We start from the raw sequence: 27369 nt of genomic DNA, 5'->3' as shown, positions 1-27369 counted from the left end.
CTCACAATTTCTCATCTTCACAAACCTACAGTATATAAGACCATTAACATTTGCATATATTCATACTTGTCGCATACACGACATTTAAGAACCAATGATGTTTGGCGTCAAACCTGCTGTGACTCATGACAAACCCAGTTTGCGCAAGCACAAATGAGATATGAGGGCTATGGCAGGAAGAAAGATTTTCAGCGGATAACAACTTGAAGTTTTTTTGAATAGATAGAACAAGGTAGGACTAGTGCTAAACCAATCAGATTAGAACTAGCATTTTCACCAGCTTCCAATATCAAAATGTGCCCTGATCTGTAAGCATGCTGTCTGATACTGGGACTACTTCCATCAGTGTAACTTGAGATATAGGCAGACAGAAGAAAAGTTTTACCACCGGAATGATCCTCCATGTCACCACAGATAATGTTATTCTTTGTCTAGTATTACCTAACAGCAGCAATGACACCTCCACATCTTACAGTACATCCTGTGAATCATCTTCTTGTCCTTTTTGAAAGTTCTGTGGCTATTTGAAGGTTGAAGGTTAAAGCAAGTGATATTTTAATTAAACTGTATTGTGTAATGTGTGTAGTTTTTTTCTGAATAGACTACATAAGGATTTGCTTCTAAATGAGCATAAAATGTAAATACTGAGGAGCCTTTTTTTTTTCTTTTCGGTTCTTACATGCCACTCTAAACTAGATTAGCCAAACTCATTGTGTAGCTTTCAGATTTCATAACTATCCAGTTTATTTAATTCACTCAGAATTTAAAAGGCTTTTGAAGTCACTTGCTCGCGAAATCAAAAGGTGCTCTGAGTTAAAACAAACTGTGTCTGTGTTTTATGACTTTGGCAAATGTTTGGCATGTGTTGTTCTAAAACTAATGTCATTTGGCAAACTATTTGCTTTAGTCATTTCTTCTTTTCTATGTTTATTAGATTATGTCAGAACTCCAATCCTGTTTATGTATGTTGCGGTCGATGTGTAGTCATTTAAACTTGACAGTAATGATTGCACTTCTCTTAAATGGGTGTCATTCTATCTGCCTGCTGCAGGTATATGTATCAGTAGAGATCCATGTGTGGCTGTTTGTACGTTCAGGAGAATGTAAAACACATAATGGGCACCAACCAGGAGGATTTTGTTCTGTCTGGAGGTTTAACATGTTGGTGGGCTCATGCTGGAATTCTCCTCTCTGCAGGGTTGATGAGAATCCCACCAGTCCAGCCACATTTACTGTAAACCTTTACCAGTCTCTCTCTCTCTCTCTCTCTCTCTCTCTCTCTCTCTCTCTCTCTCTCTCTCTCTCTCTCTCTCTATCTCTCTCTCTCTCTCTCTCTCTCTCTCTCTCTCTCTCTCTCTCTCTCTCTCTCTCTCTCTCTCTGTGTGTGTGTGTGTGTGTGTTCTTAATGTGGGCACGCTTCCCAACTATCGTGCCAGCATGGATTTATACGTCTGTGCATGTGCCGAACGCAGACACTTATTGCTGTTACAAATCTCTTAGCTTCAGATGTGAAAGAAAACAGGAGACTATTCATTTGACATGGAGCGCTCTCCAGAAGAATGAATCAACCCTCTCATAAGTGCCCTTGGTACTTGAGTGAAGTCTTAAGAGCTTATAGTTCTGACACTCTTCTGACATTCTTAACCTTGTTAATGTTCGTCAAGTTGAGGGGGGGGGGGGAGAAAACTAGCTGTGTGTTATCTTCATTTCCATTATTATTTATACCACCCTCACACTCATGTCATTCCAGACTTCTATGTCTTTCTTGTTTTGTGAAACACAGGAGCAGAGATACTCTTATTATGGGGAGATCACAACCTCCACGGCTCTATTGGAGAAAGTGTACCATTCTACTTGGATCATGTGTGCCTTGATAACAAAATTATGGGCTTAAAGGGTTAGTAATTCACCCAAAAATGAAAATTCTGTCAGTATTTACTCACCCTCATGTTGTTCCAAACCTCTATGTGTTTATTTGTTCTGCTGAACACAAAGGAAGATATTTGGAAGAATGTTTTAATCAAACAGATCTCATTCCCTATTGACTTCCATAGTAGGAAAAAATACATATAGTCAATGGGGATTGAGATCTGTTTGATTAAAACATTCTTCCAAATATCTTCCTTTGTGTTCAGCAGAACAAATAAACACAAAGAGGTTTGGAACAACATGAGGGTGAGTAAATACTGACAGAATTTTCATTTTTGGGCGAACTAACCCTTTAATGTCATTGACTTGCTGTTGAAGTTTGAAAGCAGTCAGTCATTGTTTTGCGGACGGCATCAGACGTGAATGAGAAATGCTGTAAACAAACTCCGAACTTAGATCAATGCAAAAAAAAAAAAATAAATAAACAAAAATAACAGCAAATATGTTAATGAATAGCCCATTAGCTGTTGATTCATTAAATTAGCCGTTTCTCACAAAAGCAATTCAGCATGCTGAGGCTTCTCCACTATTGACTATTCAAAACAAAACTGCCTCTTGTCTTCTCACACAATGAATACATTTTTATTAGGGGAAAATTCTGTTGAATTACGAAAATAACACAAAAAAAACACTCATGCGCTAATGCATCATCACTTTTTGTGATTAATCGATTAAAAGTTTTCACTGAAAATTTTACCTTCAGATCTTGCTCTCTGTTTGGATCTATGTACAATTACATTTTGATCATAGTATATGAAATATGTTTTATTTTTTTTCCCAAATTCTTTTTTCCTCCTGGATTCCAATTTAATGATTAGTCATTTTAAAAAGCATGTCTAAAAAGGGCAGTCAAAAAGCATGTGTAATTAATTGAAGTCAGAAAATGTAACAACAATTTATTAAACGTTTAACAAACAAAAAATGCTATGTCCATATGAAATATTTAATTTTTTCCTCAGTTCTGTTCTGTTTACTTTTTTTAATTATTACATTTTAATTATTCCATTTTAATTCCATTTTAATTGTTTAATTAATTTTTAAAGTGCCTCTTAAATGCTTTTTCAAATATTTTATTCATTTATTTTACCAGGAAGGTCCCAGTGAGATAAAATATCTCTTCTACCAGGGAGCCCTGGTAAAGATAGGCAGCACAAACAAAAAGTATAACAGAACAATATGTCATAAAACATAACAAACGAAAGTACCCATATCTGAGAAACAATAGATCTTCTCTGATCCAATTAGAGCAGGTTTGTGTGAGAAAGCGAACAGTATTATTGTGTTATACAGTATTGTATTTTACTTCAGCACACGTCCAAGTGATCTGAGGGCGCGATCGCTTTGTGTCTGAGGTAAAAACGATATAAATACTGTTTGTTTTCTCACACAAAGTGTTTGTTTTGTGTCTTAGGCCATCAATGTGTACTTACATTTACGAGTAATTAAATCATGATTAATTTGGACTTCTCTCTGCATGCTCTTGGTGACCACAGACCTCCATTATATGACTGATAGACACAAACGGTTTGACCTAAAAATATCAAAATTGAAACTACTGCGGAAACAAAGACAGCTACGTCTTGGATGCCCTTGAGCTAAGCTAAAGCACACCAAAAATTAATTTCAAAGTCAACTATCACTTTAAGCCAGGTTAGAATAAAGGGAAAAGTCTACATTCATTTGAAAGAGACTATGTGTCACCACAAAGTGCAATACAATAGAGTTCGTGACATGATTTACCTTGACAATGAAGAGTAAAACTTGGTTTTAATTATGGGCATTATATAAGCCGTGAATTTATTGTTTGGCGCACTAGGGGTGAAGACAGAATATCCTGTTTGCATATGCGACCCACTGTTCCCTGAAGGAGGGAATGCCGGACTTAGTCGACATCGACTGAATGGGGATCACGCCAGGGAACTAATCATCCTCGAGTACTATTCAACGAGCCAATGAGAATTGCTGTGCATGATGACATAACACACTCCGCCCCCGAGACACGGTATAAATACAGAAGTGGATACACCCAATAGTTGCTTTTCGCTGAGGAGCCGAGCGTAAGTCAGCGGTTATCCAGCGATAGTGGCAAGTGGACGACTTCCTCCGTTCCCTCCTTCCCTTCATACGCAACCAGGACGTTCCCTTTCAGTTGAGAACTTCAGACGTAGTCCATTGGGTGCGGTGTGATGGAGGAGTGAGGAGCCCACAAGTCTCGGTTACTGTCTGGGTTACCGGGCGAGACATCCATCCCTATCCTCTGATCACCCATCCCAGATGGCACCTGAAGGTGGGGCATGGACCTTCGCGGTCAAGGCGAGTCGATCTCAACAACACGACAGTCGTATTGCCGCAATGGGAACATAAATCATCCACGAAAGCTGATTTAGAATGCTGTGAGCCCAAACACATGATGCAACAATGGTGACCATCAGAGTGGAAAAGGGTACGACCACATCCAGAAACGCACAGGTGGAATGACATCTTGAAAAAGACGCAAACGTACTGGTGTTGCTCTTTCAGCAAATAGGACCCATCTCTTGTGCCGGAGCACACAGGGGAATGACGACGGCAACACTGAACAGATCAGAAACAGTGCAGCACTGACTTTTCCGTCCTCTAGCCAGCCGTCAACACACAAACATTTAGACATTTGTTGCTGTTAAAACAGCAGTTGAGTAGCCTAGAAATCTAGACGCATCCTAGCGGCAGCAAAAAATGATTTTGCAGCCAGTGTGGTCTAGCAACTCTCCGTTGGCTTGCGAGCTGGAAAAACCAAACTCTGGTCAGGCCAATCGTATAAAGTTGGTGGGCGGGCTTAACATAATGACAGCAGAGTTGTGACAGTTCCACGTGATTTCCCTGCTACTTGAAAACAAACAAGATGCTGCTGGCGAATAGCAGTCTTTTGAATCGGCTTTGGCCGCGACTCTGGATGACTTGGAGTTAAGGGAACGTCACTTAAGTCGTGTTAAGTTTTAAGTTTTGACGACCGGATACGGCAAAAGTTTAGTATATCAACTATAACAAAAAAACGCCTTTTTTACCGTCTATGGAAAACGCATGGCACTCAGTCATTCACAGCTCTGGTTGGTTGTAGCGCTATCCTATTGCGTGCAGAGGGATTTTGAAAGACAACTGTTTATCCCGCCCCTCGGATTGAGGCATGCCAATTGTGAGTTCCCAGACCTAACATCTTGATGTAGGTCTGGCTTGCCAAGCTTGCAGTTGAGAGCTCAAACCTTGCAATCACTGCTGCACTCACGCTGTAGAACCAGCCCATTCTCACCCCCAAGGCGTCACCTAACTGACCTGCATTTTGACCATGCTTCAATATCTGACGCTTTAGGCGCCCTTTAGCGTCAGTTAGATGACGCCCTAGGATCGCGTGTAATCCTACCCCCACCCCAGACCTAAACCTAACCGCGTCATCTAACTGACGCTTTCCTTTAGCGTCAGTTAGATGACGGTGTAGGATCGCGTCATGTAAGTGATGCTAAAGGCCGCCTAAAACGTCAAATATTGAAGCATGGTCAAAGGTGACGCCTTGGGGTGAGAATGCGTTGCAGCCGTAGAACACCAGCACTGGGAGAGTCTTCCTGAAGAACACCAACACACTCGCTCGTTGTAAACAAGACATCAAACGATCTGCTCCGAAGCGAAAAGCAACTAGTGCGTGCAGTCACTTCTGTATTTAAACCCAGGTGGAGTGTGTGATGTCATCACGCACACCAATTCCCATTGGCTCGTTCAATAGTACTCAAAGACGATTGGCTCCTTGGCGTGATCCCCATTCAGGGGACTATGTTCTCGACTGAAAGGGAACAGACATAAGTTACTTTTAACTCTCTAACTCTTATGTTCTCCACTCCCCTGCAATCAGCAGTGTTTGTTACATGAGGTAAAGCTGCAGTCCGCAGTTTTTCCTGTTTGTTACCTTATCTGTTCGAAATCTACAATTGCAGTCATTCATGGAATTATCAAATTAATGTGAGTTGTACTTCGACACGGCACTGCACAGATGTACACAATGTTTGAGGAGAGTGTGAGGCTGTCAGTCACCGTGCCGGTGTGGATACTTGCATTCAAAATCACAGATTATTATTTTTGGAAGTATGACCAACATAAGAATTTTCACTGGAAAATGTCAGTTGAACTAGGAAGAAACATCCACTTTTGTTCTGGCTCTGACATTTCAGTAAATCGCGCTGATTAAATCTAACAATCGCTTATACATTATCATATCATGCAAAACCGTGCAAATTATACTTTGTTCTCAAATTGTTAATGTTAACAACATCAGCATTGCGTGACTACATGTACAGTAATGTCCTTCCGATATCTATCCTTGTTTTCGCATGGGTCCGGTTTCAGTCTCTTTTTGTAGCCACTCCGAAGTCCAAAAGAAGTCTTTTGCATTTTACAATGGGTGAATCTCTTGTCACTGGTGATCGTCGTTTTAACCTTTATGTTTAATTTAGGGCTGTGCAAAAGTTAATTGCGATTAATCGCATCCAAAATAAAAGTCCGTGTTTACATAATATATTTGTGTGTGCTGTATATAATTATTTTGTATATATAAATACCTATGCATGCATGTATATATTTAAGAATTATTTGCGCTTAAATTCTGTATATATTTATAAATACATAATCTATATTATATAAATATAAATATTTTATATATTAATAACATATTTTCTTAAATATATACATGCATGTGTGTATATTTATATATACAAAATAATTATATTCAGCACACACAAATATATTATGTAAACACAGACTTTTATTTTGGATGCGATTAATCGCAATTAACTTTTGCACAGCCCTAGTTTAATTATATTAAGTGCTGTGAGAAAAGGCTATTGTCACGGATACACCAACGCCAGATTCAGCGCCAGACACCTTCACTCCGCCCACTCGATCTGCTTCACCGGAATTCTAATCATCGTCACCTGTCACCACCACCTGCCTGCAATCCTCAACCAATCTACCCTCACTACTTAAGACACTTCAGTTCACTCACCCATTGTCTGGTCTCATCGATACACACGACAAACAGACTCCCGCTTACCTGAAGAGCCACTTACCTTCTCAAAGTCCTCATCCAGTTCTCCACCTGTCTGCATTCCGGTCCTGATCCATTCCTCCCGATTCTTGTCTTCAGTCTGTCTTCAGTTCTGGTCCATCTGCATAAAGATAAGAGACTCTGTCTGTTTATAACCTGTTCATCCTGATCTGCAATTCTCTGATTCCAGTTACTCACCTGAACTTGCCCATCTGTGTCTTCCGGCTCTGTGATAGCTATAAATCTCCACCTCCAACATCCTTACTCTCACTATAGCCTACTAGCTGAGACTCCTTCTCTTTATGTGTACATATGTGAGGTAATGACGCAAATACATGCTTGAATCTCCCGCGGAAATCCACCAGTGCCACTGGAATTAAAAACATTATTACAAGCTTACCGCTTTGAATCGAGCCAAGGAGCTAAGCGGGCAGATAGTTTTGAACACTGGCTGGTTATGTATTTTCTCAAATATGTATTTTGGATAATTTTTAACCCAAAAAAAGCTACGGACTGCAGCTTTAATCCATTAAAAACCGAGGGTCTATGAGCATGGTTCCCACATACAGTAGATGCAATATACATTTAACACCAGTTCTTCAGTTTTGATTTCCAGGACTAAAAAATCATGTAAATTTCTATAGTTGATATAGTTTTTTTTTTCTTTTTGAACTGTGTATGTTTGTGCATTCTTTGTAAAATAATTTTTTACATCTTTATCTAATAGAACTGGATTTTTCATGGATAACCTTATGTATTGAGAGGTCCTTTCTTTTTTTTTTTTCGTTACCTTACTAGCACATTTCTTGTTTTCATATAAACTGGCTGCTGAGCTCGTTTGTCATTTTACCCTCCTCTGTGACACATGACATTCAACAACAGTTGTAAATTTTACCTGCCACGTTACAGCTGGTCTTTCATGTTGTTCCCTGGGTTAAAAGATATCACACATCATCCATTGAAATACTGTATTTTCCCTCCTACTAAATTTAGGCTGACCCAATTTCATTGTGCAGCTCTTTTTTGTTATCTGCACAGAGAAAAAAGCAACCGCAAATCATCACAACAGCCTACATAAAATAAACTGATGGGTTATGAGGTAAAATAAATGCTGTGTCCTGACAGTTCATCATGTAACCCTTGTTTCTCCTCGTTTCACAGGGCCGCTCCGCATCTACGGGTACATGAATCTGAGTTCCATCGGCCAGATGCCTGAGTTGGAAGAAGTAGATACCAATGAGAGGTTAGAGCACCACCACCATTACAAGTTTTTTTTTTTTTTTTTTTTTTTCTGTAACTGTTTTACCCGACCCTGAGTCCCAAGATGGCTTATAAATAGACCTGGTTCATGCATAAATCAATGAAAGTGTTTTAACCCCGCCTGAGGCCTTTGCATGAATTCACTCGTTTGGCGCAACATTGAGATACTACCATATGTTCATCTCCTTTTTGAAATGTCATTTGTGTAAATGCACTGGTTCCCTCAGAAATGACAGGAATGCAATGTCTCTGGGACTTCTCGGGAAGCTACAGCATCAGGGGGACTTGAAGGTCTCCAGAGGAGGTGGGCCTGTTTGCTCAGCAGGACAGATGAAATATGGTCTTTCTATGTTGGTATTAGCTTTCTGCATTCCGGTTTCTACTTACAAACCATCAGTATCCTCTAACATCACAGGAGTCTCAAACCACTAAACAACACAGTAATGACACTTATAAATAGTCTGTGTGTGCTCTTTTTTTATTTGTGTTGTTGTCAGGTCCGCTGCTGTCAATGAGATGTTATGGTGCTGTTACGTTGTTGTTTATGTTCAAAATGCTGACTACAGGTGTTCTGTTTGGTACTGTAAGCGGCTGACTTTTACCGACTTTTGACAAACACATTTTTAATGATAGTTCATGATTATTGGATTTTTAAAAATGTATACCTATTTTATTCATAAATATATATATTTAAAGAGATTCACCGATAATACATTTCTCTGCAGAGACCGATATTCAGTATTATATTGATAGTTTGGTTTCTTAAGGAAAAAAAAAAAAAAACTCTCCAAAAATAATGCCGCATACCATACAGGGAACCCTTTCATTTGGTATACTACTATAATATTAGAGGTTAAAATTAATAAAGTTAATATGTTCAACTATTTTTTTTTTCCAGATATGATAACACTCAAATAAACACTCAAATAAAAAGTTAAATGTTTGTATGCAACTTGGGTTGCACATAAGGTAGTTTTCATAAAAATGTGTCTTTATGACCAATTTATACATAATTAACAGTAAACAAGCTCATGTCTAGCTTTTTTATAGCTAACTGAACTGAACACTCGATAACTTTCCTGAGGAAAATGCAACATTAAAGTCCCTGTAAAGTCAAAATTAAGTATGTGTTCTGAGTCACACCACGGAAAAATGTGTTGTAGCCACCCAGCCAAATTTGAATGATAAAAAAAGGCGGCAAGTACATAAAATAAACTATCAAAATCTTGAAAAAATTAGCAATTTTCTCTTTTCTCAAAAGCTGGGGGCGTGTCCGCTGGCTGCACTGAAATCACGCCCACTCGCGGGAAAGCTGTCGACGGTGATATTAGCTGAAACTGCTTTCGGGACGGGATGAAGCATAGCCGTGTCGAAGGCATAACTAGCTAGCAAAGTGTAGGCTGTAGTAACTAATAGTACTGAGAGTAACTAGCGATTGAGCGGCGAAAGCGAATGTGCTCTATTGTTAGGGGAGAGATCAGTCTCAGTGGCCTCAGTGCGTCATCAAGTAGGGGCGTGTCCAAGAGCTCAGGGGCTCCAGTGCGTCATCGAGGCCTGTTTTAGCCCTGCCCAAAAAATCCGTAAAATAGCAATGGTGAAAAACGGTGTAATGTATTCCGTATTTCTGTACTTCACAGTTCACAGTCTTTGTAGTATGTTGTAGCAATACATTTGTAACATTTATAATGTGTTTAGAATTTTTTTGTAGAATTGCCTTTACAGGGACTTTAAGTGACACATTGTTGACTGTTTAATTAATGTCTCGCTGTGGTTGAAACACTGATTAAGCAATTGCATGAGACATGATTCATTTTGAAAAGTTGTAGTACATCATTCAACATACCTTCTGATGTTCATGTTTTTTTGGGTTTTTTTTTTGTACTTTAACTTGTATTAAGAGGAGGAGATGATTTGCGCTCTGTGCTGCCGCTTGAACTGGGTGCTAAAGCGATCTGGCATGCTAGAGAAATTTAAAGCTAAGACTTTGTTTCTTATCAGAAGTAATAAAACACAAAGCTCTTTGAGATTAAGAGATGGATGGCATGCCAAAAATAATATTTGGTGTAGGGAAAGCCAGGGACCTGGCAACCTGGGGTTGAACTATGCGTAATTCATCTGCTCATCTGCTCCGCTTCACGTCGTGCCTAACAACGCCCTTCAGCCGTTACTTATTCACGATACAGCACAGCCTCTCGTACCTTATTGCTTACAAGCGATATTGTTGTGTTAACTTGTCCTGAATGCGACATGAGAGATTTTCTTCACAGACAATATGGGTTGCAGTCTGGTCCTGATAATGAGCTCTTTTTTAAACAAAAACAATTGCTTTTAAAATAATAGATAGATAGATAGATAGATAGATAGATAGATAGATAGATAGATAGATAGATAGATAGATAGATAGATAGATAGATAGATAGATAGATAGATAGATAGATAGATAGATGTTAACTTTAGTTAACTAATGGGACCTTATCGTAAAGTATGTATTTAATTATATTTCAGCATTTCAGTGTCAACTCCTCTATGTCAATTCAAATTCCACTAATGAATTAAATATGAAAAAAGAAAGGGAAATTCAGGTACAATGTCATTCTCACAATTCAAATGGTATGGTAAAGCTAGACAGCCCCGGCAGTGATCCAAGCCTCTGAGAATTGCATAATAAAAGTGTCAGATCCCCCATTGGGGAAACAACACTGCTGTCTGAGTGTGTGATTATTACTGCACCCGCAGTGTCACACTTCATCGGGTATGATGCAATGTCTCTCCAAACATTTTCATTCATACCGGCTAACATCGTCGATACCACCGTGTGCTCTATATCACAACAAGCCACATGGCAATATCTCCCTCCTTTCAGTTGTTTATCTGCAGAAAGTCCTTTTCTCTGGGGAAAGCCGAACTCCTTATCCCTTTGTCTCTGTGTATGACATTTTGGATCACCACTCTTCTTGAAGAATCTCTCCAAAGTGTCTTGGAAGCGACTGCAGTTTATGCTGAAGAGGACAGCGGAGGGTATTACGGGTGTGTGGCGTGCTTAGATGAGGAATTCTTTGATGTAGCGTTTTGAGATTATAAACGTGCGGTAACTTTAATCAGAGCTGGCATGAATTAAGAAAGAATGATGGTACCACAGCAGAATAAAATTTGAAGATCATCATTTTATAATTAGAGCCTGTCCTCTGCATCATCATAAGAGGTAAATCCCAGCATGCAGGAAGATTCAGCTGAGTCTATGTTAATGAATTTCAGCATGGTTGGGGCACTTTTATTTTCCAGTGGTTGATTTTTATTTTCATAATTCTTGATTTTCTAAAAAGACCACACAGCCCGAAGTGCCCATAGAAGAGACATGTGTAAAGCGAGAACAAATGACACAGACAGAAGGATGCTCTTCGTTTCTCTACTTGAACATGTTGAGACCATCTCTATTTTAGAGATGTCACTGGCTTTTAATCTCCACAACTCACCCTGCAAATTACTAGGCTGTTCTGAACTTTACTATTGAACTGACATGTGAACTGCTGCTATGAGCAGGGCAACAGATCTATTCACGACCTGCATGGCTCTTTCTTAATGATATGCAGTTTTGAGAATTCATGCACAATTTATGTCCTTTGTTTGAAATAGCAGGTAAAACCTTATTTCATACGATCTCTGTAACTAAAGGTGCACGGTCTCTTGTGTGTTATGTACAGTTCTGTGTTAGCCAGGAAGAAAGACCAGAAACCTCTGTGTGAGCAGCTGGCCCTTTTCCAGCGGCTCAGAGCAGTCAGAGGTAGGCCTCGGGGGACAGGGAAAGCCAGCGCTGCTCAAACGGGAGCATTGCTTTTTTGGATTATCCACTGGATCTGCTCAGCTGCAATAAATTTACCCGGGCGCATAGTCCACCTCATCCTGGTGATTTCCAACTGTAATAATGATAACACGATCAGAAACAAACAGTGAGCCTTTGATGCTGTTTCTGGAGGAATGATTTAGTTTAGTTGATCGAAAGATAAGCTGTTCGAACACTTTTAGTCTTAAGCAACATGTTGATTAATAATGATCCATTAAGTTTTTGTGTGGTGTTTGGCTCTGTAAAAATCACACCCACAATGGAGGGGTGCTTTCCAGGGCTTTGCTGCGTGGTTCCTTGGATGTTTGTGGTAGTCGCTATATGGTTGTTAAAGGTTCTCTAAGCGATGCTGGGCCAAAACATTTTTGTCACATACATCAAACGTCTCCTCACTATCGGCTAGCTGCCTGTCCCCTAAACACACTGTAAAAAAACGCCGTCTCTGTAGACACCACAGGCTCCACAAACGGCAACAAAAACAATCATGTCTTACCCGGACCACGGAACCTAACAAACAGTGTTCCAGCCTATCACTGGCAAGAAGTATTTGAGGGTGGGTCTGGGGGGTTAGTGCGCGTGCACATGAAGGGTGTGTGTGTGTGAAGGAGAGCAGCGAAGCATCAGAGGGAAGTTTGAAAAATTACCGACACACGACCAAAGAGACGTCGTTCTGAGGAACAAATTAAAAAGAAGAAGGAGTCGGATAAAGAACGTGCGAAGTTCCGAATTTACATCGGTAGCAAAGCTTTTGAACGATGGCGAGAACTCCGGCGGCAGAAGGGCTTCCAGTCCGACATTCAGGTTGCTCTGTTTTTGCTGGACAGGTGGGTAACGTTAAATAGTTTTTTTTTCTTCTAAATTGACGCTTATGTTCGCCAAACCCACACAAGGATATAATTAGCTAGAACTATGCACGTTCACAATTATTTCAGGAAGCACGGAAGGGAGGGGGAGGAGATGAGATGCGGAGGAGGGAGGGTCTAGCTCCGATTTGTTTGAAAATATTCGAACGTCAACACCCAGGATCGCTTTGAGAACCTTTAACTCGCTTATTATAAAAAAGCTAGTTAAGAGATATATGATATTCTGATATAGACCATATAGACCAAGATGTAAAAAACACTTGTCCAGAAACACTTCCTGTTTCAGTTTGTAAATGGTTTCTTTATTTCAAATGTAAAAAAATAAATAAATAAATAAATATGCGTGTTTAACTTTTTGATTCAGTTGCACATGTTCTGTTGGTTGTATTTTATTCCAACGTTTATGTAGTGTTAAAAAACTGAAACAGGAAGTGCTTCTGGACCAGTGTTGTTTACATCGCGCAAAATGGTCTATGGTATCACTATGGTTTAGGTCTATACTTGAATGTATTTTAAATATATAGGTGTTTGTTCAAATTACTATTCTGAACCCATTTCATATAAAACTGTTGTCCCCAGCTAATGCATTTGTTCTCCTTCGGATCAACCATTTAAACAAACTACATGCCTTTTCTAAAAAAAAGTTTTTTTGAAGTAAGTGAAAGTATGTGGTTTATTCTTGGTCACAGTCATATCTGGTGGGAAATGTTTGAGTTCAAAATGGCCCAGTAGAATATTACAAACAATAATGAGTCATAATGAGTTACTTAATCCAAAAATGGTGCTCTCTTTTTTTCCCCACGGGACTCAATTGTGACCACTTAACATTTGTGATGTGAGCAAAATTTATTAAGCTCCAGATATATTATTAATAAATTAAAAATAGACTGTTTAATCATTATACTTTTATAGTGGACTTAGAATATGTTTTGATAGGTTTGGTTGTTTTTGGCCCAACATATGTGGTATAGGTACATAAATCCATAGACTACTGCACACATTAGCCTGTTTACTTTCTTACGTCTAACACATGTCAAAAGTAGCTGTTGTAAATGTTTAATGACGGGTTTGGTATGCATCTGGTAACACTTTAGAATAATGGTCCGTCAGGTAACTATGCAGGAAGTAATTCAGGATAAATGAGTAGTACAATAACACTTCAGCTACTACTATTAACTAGAAAGTAACTGGAAACAAAATGAACTAATTGGTAAGTAATATTAAATTTAGGACTAAGAAAGATCCTTATTAGGTAATTAATAATTACTGAATGCGATTGGCCTTATTAAGATCTAATAACTACAGTATAACAAATTATAAAGAATTACTAATTACTTTTCTAATCACTACATTAAGTGTGACCAGTTTATTTACTCTCAATGTGGTCATAAAATGTATCATATTACTCAAGTATTACCTAGTATATCTACAAGAACTACTAGTAATCTGGACCATTATTTTAAAGTGAAAAAAAAACAAAAACAAACGTTTTTCACTTTAAAGTAACGGTAATATTGGTCACATGTAACTTGTGGGATTAAATGGATTAAGTGAGATCTATAGTAAAATTAAGGCTTGTCTACAAATATACATACCACTGATTATAATTGTGGGTAAACAGTGTGAAATGCTAAATTTAAATTATACAGATTCCATAAAGAATCTGGACTTAGAATTTAGAAGATGTGATTTAACTCTAGCATTTCAGCATTGTCAGAACCATAAAGTGGAACAGAAAAAAAAAGAAGATTTATTATAAGGATGTTATGTGTAACACTGATAACCAGCCCATTCTCACCCCCAAGGCGTCACCTAACTGACGCCTTGGGAAGCATTTGGACATGCTTCAATATCTGACGCTTTAGGCGCCCTTTAGCGTCAGTTAGATGACGCCCTAGGATCGCGTGTACCCTACCCCCACCCCACACCTAAACCTAACCGCGTCCTCTAACTGACGCTTTCCTTTAGCGTCAGTTAGATGACGCCGTAGGATCGCGTCATGTAAGTAACGCTAAAGGGCGCCTAAAACGTCAAATATTGAAGCATGGTCAAAGGTGACACCTTGGGGTGAGAATGCGTTGTGATAACAGTGAGGGTATAGAACACCGCTTTACTCAGCATGACAAGAAAAATGGCCTAACATGTCTATTGCAGTACATAAATCTGTTGGCCACACACATATGCCTATTTTCTTTCTTAAATAAGTCTGACATGTGCCAAAATGGGGAGAAAATCTGAGCTTTGACATGTTTTCAAACACTCCTCATCAAGGGTAGAGGTTTCTGACAGTCCTCAAAATACGTACATTCAGCATTGATGACATAATGCCTGTAAATTACCCAGAAGTATGAAGCTTACAAGCCCTGAATGATCCGTATTTGAGTCCATGCCAGTCATCCTTTGGAGATCCACACTCTTTCACAATTTTCCCAAAAGGCTCCTTTGTCCTCAAGGATGGAAGAGTCACATGTGCCCTTAGAAAATGTATGCTTGACACGTAGCCCAACCCATTCCCAGGTGCAAGTTATTAACAAATTTCCCATTTAATTACTGTCAATCTGCAGAACAGGATGAAAAAAAAAAAAATAAATAAATGATGATTTATAATAGTCAGGAAACGCATTTCCCAATGCGTGCCTATTGGATGAGAGTTCAATTCCATTGAGATGCCGTATTCATTCAGGGATGCGAAGTGTTCATCTGCAAATGGAATTGGGGAAATGATATCACATCTTGGATTTATGGAAAGTAAGCCTTGTATTTGCACTTCTAAAAGTGTGGTCTTTGTCTCATGTGAATTTTCTCATTCTCTTGAAATACTTCACCTGAGGCATTCAGCAAATAGCAGTAGTGCTCTAGTGAAACCAGGCTGATGCATATCATGTGATTAACAGTCTTGAATGGACTGAATGTATACCATTTAAAACACTTAGATGTATTACATTATAGAATGCATTATACAGAATCTATACTGATTTACTGTACGTCAAGAATATTTCAATCTGCCCTTCCTACTTGTGTGGCAAATCTATAGCCAAATTAGGTCTGATATTCACTGACCTACGGAGAATATCTAGAATAATTTGCATGGTCACTGCTGATTTCTCCCATGATTCTGCAGGGTGTCTGCTCAACTTACTGGTCTTGGACAGCAAAGGCACATTTGTCTAAAAAAAAAAAAGAATGAGCAAAGGCCAGGGCTGATTTATTGGGGCAGCATGTCAGGATAAATTGCATGAATGTTTTCCAAAGTTTACTTTGGGCAAAGTTTGCATGGTGAAGGAAAATGTCTCTGGCTTTCGGAGTTGGGAACATGACAATGAAAAAAATCATGGTGGATAAATGTGAATTGGAATCACAGACTGTAAAAAAAAAAAAATGGACAACTACCCTTCACTCTTTTCCATAAAAGTGAAGCCGCCAATGTCCCAATATGGTGCTGATTCAGGACCCAAGTCTACGCAGTATTGACCGTGAAGTGGAGCTGCGGTTTCAAGGCCTCACCCACACTCCCTGAGACTCTCCAATCTCCTCCCAAAAATCCACTCAGAGAAGCTGTCAATCACAGGTGTCAATCATCATGTCACTTTCCCGTGTTTATAGCATCAAATAACTAACTCGAACACTTGAACTTGCATCAACTAGATGAAAACGTCTCAGGTTACAACTGTAACCTATGTTCCCTGAGAACAGGGAACGAGACAATACGTCGAATGACGCTATGGGGAACGCCTCAGGCGTGACAGGTGTCTGAAATCAAATATCAACTCACAGTAATCAGGTTGACCGGCGACAGCCCGTGCATCATCAGCTTGAATGATGAGCGCGTCAATCTGGATGTATAAGAAGGGCGCCTTGAAACCGTGACAACATCCTATCGTCTGAAGGGACTGTTGCAGGCAGGCCCCGAGGCATGGCAACGAGACGTATTGTCTCGTTCCCTGTTCTCAGGGAACATAGGTTACAGTTGTAACCTGAGACGTTCCCTTTCGAAGGGAACTCAACAATACGTCGAATGACGCTATGGGGAACGAAATACCCACTCCGCCATGCTGAGGGGAGTGCATGCCGAAAGGCAGTGACAACTGTCAGAACCAGTAATTCCAAGAAACACTGAAACCACTCACCCTATGTTACATCGGGCTGTCAGTGACAGCACTCCCTACCGGTCATAGCCCAAGCTAATGAACCAAGAAAAACCAGAACGTAATAACGTGAGTAAATCAGGGCCAGCTCAAAGGCTTTAGGACCACAACTTCAAAATAGAAGGGGTCCCTTCTAGGGAGTGTGGCTAGGGGGCCAAAGAGACCCCCAGCCAGTCACTATTCAGGAGAACACTCCTCCTGAAATGCCCCCAGGCTGGCCTGGTGATCTGTACTAAGACACACAGTCTGGCCATAGCCTGTCCGTCCAAGACAGAGCCTCTGGAAATTGCCTAGAAAAGGCATCCAAAAACTGAAGGCCCGCGAAGCTGGCGGAAACCATCGAGTTTCGGATCACAGAGACGGGATCCTCCGGAGAGTGTGACTCAACCTCGAACCAATGGGAATCGTACACTCAATCCACGAGTTTCCACCCAGTGCTCGCTTTTGAGCACTGAGGAAGTAAGAGAGGGATCAAAAATCAGGAAGGTCAAAGAGACCTAAGACCTGATGACCCCATGTGTGGGGAGCTCCGATACATGAGGGCTCATGTCAGGAAGGCCGTACGTTGTGCGGCCTGAAACCCAACGACCACAGCATGTGGAAGCTCATCCTTCAGGAAAGCCAGAGGCTAGAAACCTGACAGACCCACAATGTTGGGCTACCTCGAAAAAGGTCTAGTCAGACCTAAAACCACAGTTGTGGGAGATAGCTTGAACAAGGGAAGTGCCTGTCGTAATGTATTGCGACAAAGACACATCTACAGTGGGACCCAAAGTGAAGAACCGGAGTCTGAACCACATAAGAAGGGACCGAAGCATACCGCGCGTGACCCTCACCATATGAAATGGATTTTAAAAACTGCACAAGACATCTCGTCAGGTGACTTACCACAATAATAGGTGAAGTATGGGTTTGTGTACTTCACTCTGAATTCAGGAAGGCCTGTTGAGGCCTGTAACCTGGCGTCCACAGTGTGTGGGAGCTCATGGCCAGGAAGGCCTGGTAAGGCCTGTAACCTGGCGACCACAGTATGCGGGAGCTCGTAACCTGGCGACCACAGTATGTGGGAGCTCATAACCAGGAAGGCCTAGTGAGGCCTGTAACCTGGCGACCACATCCGGTGGGAGCTCGTACTCAGGAAGGTCAGTGAGACCCAGCCTGGTGTACCTGAAAAACCACACCAAGTGGGAGCTACTTCCAGAAGTTAGCTCTTAAGAACTCTTAAAGTGGGACCCGAGGAAAGACCGGGGTCTGAGCCACATAAGAAGGGACCGAAGCATACTGCGCGTGACCCTCACCATAAGAAATGGATTTTAAAAAGTGCACAGGACATCTCGTCGGGTGACTTACCACAATAATAGGTGAAGTATGGGTTTGTGTACTTCACTCTGAATTCAGGAAGGCCTGGTGAGGCCTGTAACCCAGCAACCACAATATGTGGGAGCTCATAACCAGGAAGGCCTGTTGAGGCCTGTAACCTGGCGACCACAGTGTGTGGGAGCTCATGACCAGGAAGGCCTGGTAAGGCCTGTAACCTGGCGACCACATTGGGTGGGAGCTCGTACTCAGGAAGGTCAGTGAGACCCAGCCTGGTGACCACAACCTGTGGGAGCTTACTCCACCAAGTGGAAGCTACTTCTTCCAGAAGTTAGCCAGAGAAGGGCGTCCCTGTAGCCAGTGACAGGACGCCACTTAAAGTGGGACCCAAGGGAAGACCGGGGTCTGAGCCACATAAGAAGGGACCGAAGCATACCACGCGTGACCCTTACCATACAAAATGGATTTTAGAAAGTACACAAGACATCCCGTCATGTGATTTACCACAATAATAGGTGAAGTAGGGGTTAGTGTACTTCACTCTGAATTCAGAAAGGCCGAACTTGAGGCCTGTAACCTGGCAGCCACAACAAGTGGGAACCCATAATCAGGAAGGCCTGACAAGGCCTAACACCCGATAGTCCCAATGCATGGGGAGCTCACATTCAGGAAGGCCGCTGAGGCCTTCAGCCTGACATGTGAAGACTCACCACTACAACTTAGCGACCACGAAAAGTGGGGGTTTCACATTCAGGAAGGCCTGGTGAAGCCTGCAACCTGACATGTGACAACTCACAACCAGGAAGGCCAATGAAGCCTGAAGCCTGGTGACCACAGAGTGGGAGCAAAGTGCTCAGGGAAGGTGGTGAGGCTGTAGTCTGGCTACCGCATCATGTGGGAGCCCACATTCAGGAAGGCTGGGTGAGGCCTGTAAACTGACTACCACAGAATATGGGAACTCATAACCAGGAAGGCCCCTTTGAGGCCTGTAACCTAGCAACCACAATGTGTGGGAGCTCATCACCAGGAAGGCCTGGTGAGGCCTATAACCTGACCACCACAGAAAGTGGGAACTCATAACCAGGAAGGCCCCTTTGAGGCCTGTAACCTAGCAACCACAATGTGTGGGAGCTCATAACCAGGAAGGCCTGGTGAGGCCTGTAACCTGGCGACCACAATGTGTGGGAGCTCATAACCAGGAAGGCCTGGTGAGGCCTTTAACCTGGCGACCACAGTACGTGAGAGCTCGTATCCTGGTGACCACAGTATGTGGGAGCTCATAACCAGGAAGGCCTGGTGAGGCCTGTAACCTGGCGACCACAGTATGTGGGAGCTCATAACCAGGAAGGCCTGGTGAGGCCTGTAACCTGGCGACCACAGTATGTGGGAGCTCATAACCAGGAAGGCCTGGTGAGGCCTGTAACCTGGCGACCACAATGTGTGGGAGCTCATAACCAGGAAGGCCTGGTGAGGCCTTTAACCTGGCAACCACAGTATGTGGGAGCTCATAACCAGGAAGGCCTGGTGAAGCCTGTAACCCAGCGACCACAGCATGTGGGAGCTCATAACCAGGAAGGCCTGGTGAGGCCTGTAACCCGGTGACCACAATCAGTGGGAGCTCATAACCAGGAAGGCCTGGTGAGGCCTGTAACCTGGCAACCACAGTATGTGGGAGCTCCCACAGATGTCTCTCCGTGGCCACCATAGCACCGACAGAACAGCAGCTTGCTTGGTGGCCCGGAGTCCCGCAACAGATCGGTCTGGTAGGCCTGAGGACCACAAGGGCGTGCAGAACCGCACCTGCCTGACCTGCTGCCGTGTACGCTCTGTCATTCAAGCATGAAGATGTCTTGAGCAGCTTGGATGACAGGGTCAGAGCTCTTAGTGAAGAGGACCAACCAGAGACGAGATAGTTAGCCAACGTCTCGTCCACTGGCGGCCTCGACACTTATCCGTTCTCCACGGCTCCCTCCACAGCAGCGAAACTAGCCCGCTGATGCAGATAGAGACGTGAGGAGAACGGATTCTTCCATACCCTCTCGATCCCAGCGTGGAGATCGGAAACGAATGGAAGGCTCATCCGGGCTGGTGGCTTATGGGTGGGGAGGAACCAGCCATCCAAAATACCATGAGCGGGTTCCTCCCAGACGCGCCTCCACTGCAACAGCAATCTGTCTGAGGCGCGCCCCATAATGTCAACCAGCTCAGCGTACACTGGGCAGGAGGGCTGAAATGATTCGGTCTCAACCAAACTGACATCCTTTTCTATATATATATATATATATATATATATATATATATATATATATTACAGCCAACTCCTGCCCTGCCCAAAGAGAACAGTTACAGATTCACCAAAGAGAGAGAGCGCTCATTTTCTCTCTTCTTAGATGTTCAACATTAATCTGTAACTCACCCTCGTCAGCTGGTAGATCATCCGCGAGGTTAACGCCCCTCTCCCGATAATCTGCCAGCTCCATCTGAAAGCTCCACGAGCTCAACCGCCACTGAGCCTCAGCCCGAGCGGGAACCGGAACCGCGGGGTTCAGATTCCGCGCCCACTTCCCTCGAGAAGTGGGTCAGACGAGAGCAGAGATTTCTGAAAGGAAAAACTCTCAGTTCGCGCAAAAAACTCCCTCGAGAGCTTCCCGCGAATGCTCTTCTCTCAGGCAGAACACGCACAGATCGTGTGAATCCTCCGGTGTCAAATATCTGGACACAAGTCGGCACACTCGCGCAAAGTGTTTCTCCACGTCTCTGCGCGTTTAATCGTTGATACTATCACACAGACAAACAGTCCCTGAAGACGAAAAGATGTTGTCACGGTTTCAAGGCGCCCTTCTTATACATCCAGATTGACGCGCTCATCATTCAAGCTGATGATGCACGGGCTGTCGCCGGTCAACCTGATTACTGTGAGTTGATATTTGATTTCAGACACCTGTCACGCCTGAGGCGTTCCCCATAGCGTCATTCGACGTATTGTTGAGTTCCCTTCGAAAGGGAACCACCTAAATTGGCAGAAAATTTGGAAAAAAAATTATTGGAAGTATAATTTGATTGTTTTTGTTTGTCTCACGTCCCATTGGATTATGGAGAGGGTGGGGTTTATGAGCTATACTGGATCCATTCTGGCGTCACTTTTCAGGACTTGTGCAGCACACTTGATTGGAATGGGCCATCATTTAGTTAGTCAATGTTAACTGTACAATTTAGCTTTTTTTGCACTGTTGATAAAAAAAGTGAAATGCATTTATTTAAGTGACAAAACTACTTGTCCCACCATTCTCGGTGGCAGCCTGAGGACTGAAATAGAGGCTTCCAGTTGGGTTCCATTCATTTTTCTCTATAGGGAATTTTTTTTAACAATAACTTGTAAACCTTAAACAACAGACACGAGGTTGTTAAATGATGGCAGGCTAAATACTTTTGTTTAAAACCATTAGCTTACATTATTTCAAGCATTTTTTTTTAAATAATTGTGTTTAAGAGCTGTATTCCTGGTGAAAAATCTATACCCATGATTCTGCAAAAGAAATCACCACCTGACCAATTTTGACCTGACCACAAAGCATTGTGAATGATGGAATTGAGTCTGAGCATTGCAAATGATGCAATCAAGTCGGTCTCCCTATGCTCTCAAACTACTTATATTTGCAATACTGTCAATTTGAAATATATTGTTTATAGCCTACCCTACACTATATACTGTATATCTTTAGTTGTACATTTCTCTATTGTTATTGTATCGTCATCCACAATGATAAATGCAATTGTAGTTATTTCCATCATTAAAGGGTAATTCCACCAGTGAAGACATGAAAATGTATTGAAAGTGGGTCATATATTTAGTAGAATAGTATCATACGTACATTTCTAATTTGGGTCCTTCTTGGCCGATAAAAGGCAGAAAATGACTTTTTGTGGGTTGTAGACAACAATCCCCATATAGTGCATTGCAATGCAATGCGATTTCTAACAGTGGAAATCTTAATGCAAATGGGTGGAGTGTCCCTTTAAAGGGTTAGTTCACCCAAAAATGAAATATATGTCATTAATGACTCCCTTAAGTCTTCTTTGGGACACAGTTTAAGATATTTTAGATTTAGTCACAGAGTTTTCTGTGGCATCTGACGTCATCACGTCTTGCTTCCACTTGCTTCCACTGTGTCACGTAGTGGTTTTGTGTGTTTTCGTTATTAGTTTTTGCCCGTCTATTATTTATCCCAGGTGTTTCTCATTTCTCACGCCCCCTTGTTATCTTGTCTAGCTCGTTTGTCATTGATTATTTAAGCCCTGTGGTTCTGCCCTGTCTTTGTTGGTTGTTGTATTTATGTGTGCTACGTTGGTGCTTTCACGTCTCTCGAGTCTTGTTTCTAGTGTCTTGTTTTAAGTTGGTTTAATAAAGCTACACTGCGTTTGGACCCAGCCTCAGCTCTGTTTCTCCGCACAGCGTCACAGAACAACCAACCTCAAGATGGGTCCAGCAGTCGTCAGCAACCGGGCTATGACAGAATACCTGTCGTCAGTCTTGCAAGAGGGCCGGTCTGTCCAAAGGTACGCGAAGGAGTTCCTGTCCATTAGCAGTGTGGGAGCGCTAGATGATATCCAGCTCATGGGCCTGTTTCTGAATGGGCTGGATTATGAGATCGCTCGATGGATGCCGCGGGACCTTGCCAACTGGACTCTTGACGGGTATGTCGCTCGGGCTTGTTCCTTGCAGGACCTCTTCACTACTGCGCGCTTATTCTACTCGACACCTGCCGAGTGTACTTTACCCGCGAAGCCCTCGTCGTCTTCACCGCTGGTTCACGTCAGTCACGACGAGCCCGCGCTTCACGTGCACATTGACGAGCCCGCGACTCACGTCAGCCCAGCCGAGCCCGCGCTTCACGTCAGCCCAGCCGAACTCGCGATTCACGTGAGCCCCGCGAGGGAATCTCCTGTTCAAGTGGATGAATCTCCTGTTCAAGTGGATGAATCTCCAGTTCAAGTGGATGAATCTCCAGTTCAAGTGGATGAATCTCCAGTTCAAGTGAGCGAGTCTCCTATTCAAGTGAGTGAATCTTCAGTTCAAGTGGATGAATCTCCGGTTCAAGTGGATGAATCTCCTCTTCAAGTGAGCGCTGCATCTCCTCTTCAAGTGAGCGCTGCATCTCCTCTTCAAGTGAGCGCTGCATCTCCTCTTCAAGTGAGCGCTGCATCTCCTCTTCAAGTGAGCGCTGCATCTCCTCTTCAAGTGAGCGCTGCATCTCCTCTTCAAGTGAGCGCTGAATCTCCTCTTCAAGTGAGCGCTGAATCTCCTCTTCAAGTGAGCGCTGAATCTCCTCTTCAAGTGAGCGCTGAATCTCCTCTTCAAGTGAGCGCTGCATCTCCTCTTCAAGTGAGTGAGTTGTCCAGCCCAGCGAGTGTGTCTAGCCCTGTGACGCGCCGCCGCAGGAGGAGGAGAAGGAGGACTCGTTTGGTTCGCCAGGCCCCGGTGAGCGTGCCCAGACTCCTCGCCCTGCCGGCCCCGCCTCTGCGCCGCGCTCTGCCGGCCCCGCCTCTGCGCCTCGCTCTGCCGGCCCCGCCTCTGCGCCTCGCTCTGCCGGCCCCGCCTCTGCGCCTCGCCCTGCCGGCCCCGCCTCTGCGCCTCGCTCTGCCTGCACCCTTCAAGCTCCGGGAGGCCTTTCCTGTACCCGTTCACCACCCAGAGGCTCCTCCCGTGAATTTCCCCAAGTATTTTTTGGGGGGGGGCAGTAGGTACTCTGTGGGGGCCTTGGAGGCGACACTGACATGGACCGCACCTGAGTCTGCTCCGACCTCGTCTCTGCCTGAGCCTGCTCCGCCCTGGCCGCCATCAAGTCCTGCCCCGCCCTGGCCGCCTTCACGCCCTGCTCCGCCCTGGCCGCCTTCACGCCCTGCTCCGCCCTGGCCGCCATCACGCCCTGCTCCGCCCTGGCCGCCATCACGCCCTGCTCCACCCTGGCCGCCATCTCGTCCTGCTCCGCCCTGGCCTCCGCCTCGTCCTGCTCCGCCTTGGTCTCCGGCCCAGTCTGGTATGCCCATGCTCTGCGGCCCAGGCCCGCCTTGGCTACCTCCTGGTCCTGTTCCCCTGCACGGGCCTGGCCCTCCGTCCCTCCCCCAAGACTGTCTCCGCTTCACCGCCCTCCTGAACTGTTTGTTGTTTGTATGGGCGTCGGGAGCCGCCCATAGGGGGGAGGCTATGTCACGTAGTGGTTTTGTGTGTTTTCGTTATTAGTTTTTGCCCGTCTATTATTTATCCCAGGTGTTTCTCATTTCTCACGCCCCCTTGTTATCTTGTCTAGCTCGTTTGTCATTGATTATTTAAGCCCTGTGGTTCTGCCCTGTCTTTGTTGGTTGTTGTATTTATGTGTGCTACGTTGGTGCTTTCACGTCTCTCGAGTCTTGTTTCTAGTGTCTTGTTTTAAGTTGGTTTAATAAAGCTACACTGCGTTTGGACCCAGCCTCAGCTCTGTTTCTCCGCACAGCGTCACACACTGACAACAGAACCGAAGATGCAATGATGATAAAAGTCGTAGTTGCCTTTCAAGGGAACTCGAGCGTCTCAAACGCAGTGTCTTGTTCCCTATCAGGGAACCAGGGTCACATACGTAACCTGAGACGTTTTTGTTATTTTTGGACCAAAATGTATTTTTGAAGCTTCAAAAATTCTAACTAACCCACTGATGTCATGGAGTACTTTGATGTATTTATTTCTTTTCTGGACAAGGACAGTATAGCGTACATTCATTTTCAATCGAGGGACAGAAAACTCTCAGGCTAAATCTAAAATATCTTAAACTGTGTTCCGAAGATAAATGGAGGTCTTACGTGCTTGGGGCGACATGAGGGTGAGTCATTAATGACATATTTTCATTTTTGTGTGAACTAAGCCTTTAAAGACATTTAGTACACAATATTGTATCTTTTTTCTTTTTGGCAATTTTCAAAACAAACAAAAAAAATCGCTTCAAATAAAAGTTTATACATATAAACGTAAAATGAGTTTATCATCATGTTGTGCACCAGAGCAAGGCAATGTCGATCCTGGATTGCCGCTGTCCTGCAGAGTTTAGCTCCAACCCTGATATAAACTCGCCTGCCTTTAGAATTAATAATCCTGAAGACAATGCCAATCCCTGCTCTATACTACACATTCAAAAGAAGCAGTTTATGATTTAAAAGCCATATGAACAAAACCCCTGCATGTTCTAATGTTGTTCATTATCCACACTATTAACGAGTTTGTTTAGTTAATTAAAAAACTCACAGATTCTGATCATATTAAGGTTTATTAGGAGAATTCGCTGCACATTTAGAATTGCAAATGCCTGCTTTTGTGAGGGTCAATTGTTCATTGATCTTGGTAAATTCACACTGTGCACTTTGTGCCTTTAATCAGCATATTTGTCCTTCACAAGTGTTGCTGTGTAATCAGAACAAGTTGTTGGCCATTTTGCACAGAGAATTAATGAAAATGAAGGGCCTAAGTTCAGTTTAGATTGTCAGCGCTTCCACTCTTGGACGGTTTCCAAGCAATTGAGGACAAATTTCTTTCTAACCTTCATATCACTAGCAATTGAAAATCAACAGGTAGGGCTAAATACGTGACATGGCAGACAACATGAATGTTCAAACTGGCCACGCTGCAGTGCTGGGCTTTCAGAGTACTGTGTTTTTTCACCAGCTGTCTTTGTTCCATTTTTGGTGGAGAATTATTTTTTTTTTTACACAGGGCTGCATAACTTCACTTTTCTGGCATTAAATGTCTCTGTATATAATAAATAAACTGAGATTGCAGCAACAAAAAAAGCGTACTTCCCCCCTTTTGACTGGCTCGATATTTTAGACGTTTTTTCTTAGCAGAGAAAGTAATTCATTGTTAAAATAGTAGTGTTTATTTATAGTACACTTATATAATAAATCATTTATTATATAATAAGTAGATTGAGGAGGACTTCAATTTAACTTGATCTGTTGCCATTGTTCTCAGGGAAAAGCATGTTTTCAGTTAGAGTTTGGAGTCTGGGATTTTTGGCACGGCTCTCACACCAAAAAAAAAAAAAAGAAAAGAAAGAAAGAAACATGTTATATTGGACTTAAGTACTGTTTGCCCTAATTACATGACATCATATTACAGATAGACTACTCAAAGTCAAAGTCCCTGTACTGAGTCACAGCAGATGTGAGACTGTTTTCTGCGTTTGGAAAATCAAGAGAAGAAATAAGACAAAATAGAAATAATACCTTTGTAGTATATACGTTTTTGTATTTCTATTTGGTTTAGATTTTTTTTTTAGCTCTAGAAAAGTTTGTACACTTATTTCAGTTTGTTGCTAAGACAAAATGTATCATTCTCATTTAAGTTTAGTGTTTGTCTAATATTGATATTTAATTTTTATTTCAGCTTTATATAAATTACTGACAAAATTTGGAATTTTTAGTTTTAGATTAAGTTAAAAATAACACTGATGTCTACTTCATTTAACGTATAGTTTTTATATTGAGAGCCTTTTCTGACTCATATAATGTGTGCATGTGACACAAAAGCTGTTAATTAGTTTAAATGAGAACTTATAAAGCATTTCAACATGCTGTGAAATGTGGTGTTTTGCAGCGGAAGCTAACCAAAGGGAAAGCGTGTACCAGCTGACCTAGGGTTGACTCACAGAGTGCTTTGATTGAGCTGCTATGTTCTGATTGCACCCTCAGTTCAATTACATTCTAGGGGTCAAAGGTTTCACCAGTCATTACACAAAGTGAACACAGTGGAGGGAGCGGCCATCTGCAGGCATTGACTTTGGTCTTTATTTGGCTGATTTCCTTAATCAATGCAATTTAAACTTTCTGCAGCATTTGGAAAACAGACTTTACCTAAAATAGCTCACAGTCAACAATATCTTTACATCTTTACATTGTCTTTATATCACCGGTTGTGTGAAC

The 27369-nt window shown here is 42.5% G+C and overlaps 1 protein-coding gene across 3 annotated transcripts in view; it reads left to right on the top strand.

The window, feature by feature from the left end:
• htr4 (5-hydroxytryptamine receptor 4) overlaps nucleotides 1-27369 on the top strand; it is a 132006-nt gene that overhangs the window by 18734 nt on the left and 85903 nt on the right. For 2 of the 3 annotated variants that reach the window (XM_039654406.2, XM_039654408.2), the window contains exon 2: nucleotides 8159-8240. In XM_039654406.2, coding sequence (XP_039510340.2) covers nucleotides 8159-8240 — 82 coding nt within the window. Of the gene's footprint in view, nucleotides 1-8158; nucleotides 8241-12376; nucleotides 12923-27369 lie in introns of those variants that run through there. The other variant, XM_089134809.1, reaches the window with a different exon arrangement.

Source organism: Pimephales promelas, chromosome 9 (assembly GCF_988280905.1).
Source record: "Pimephales promelas chromosome 9, fPimPro1.hap1.1, whole genome shotgun sequence".
Lineage (NCBI taxonomy): Eukaryota > Metazoa > Chordata > Actinopteri > Cypriniformes > Leuciscidae > Pimephales > Pimephales promelas.
This window is presented reverse-complemented; position numbering and strand designations above follow the sequence as displayed.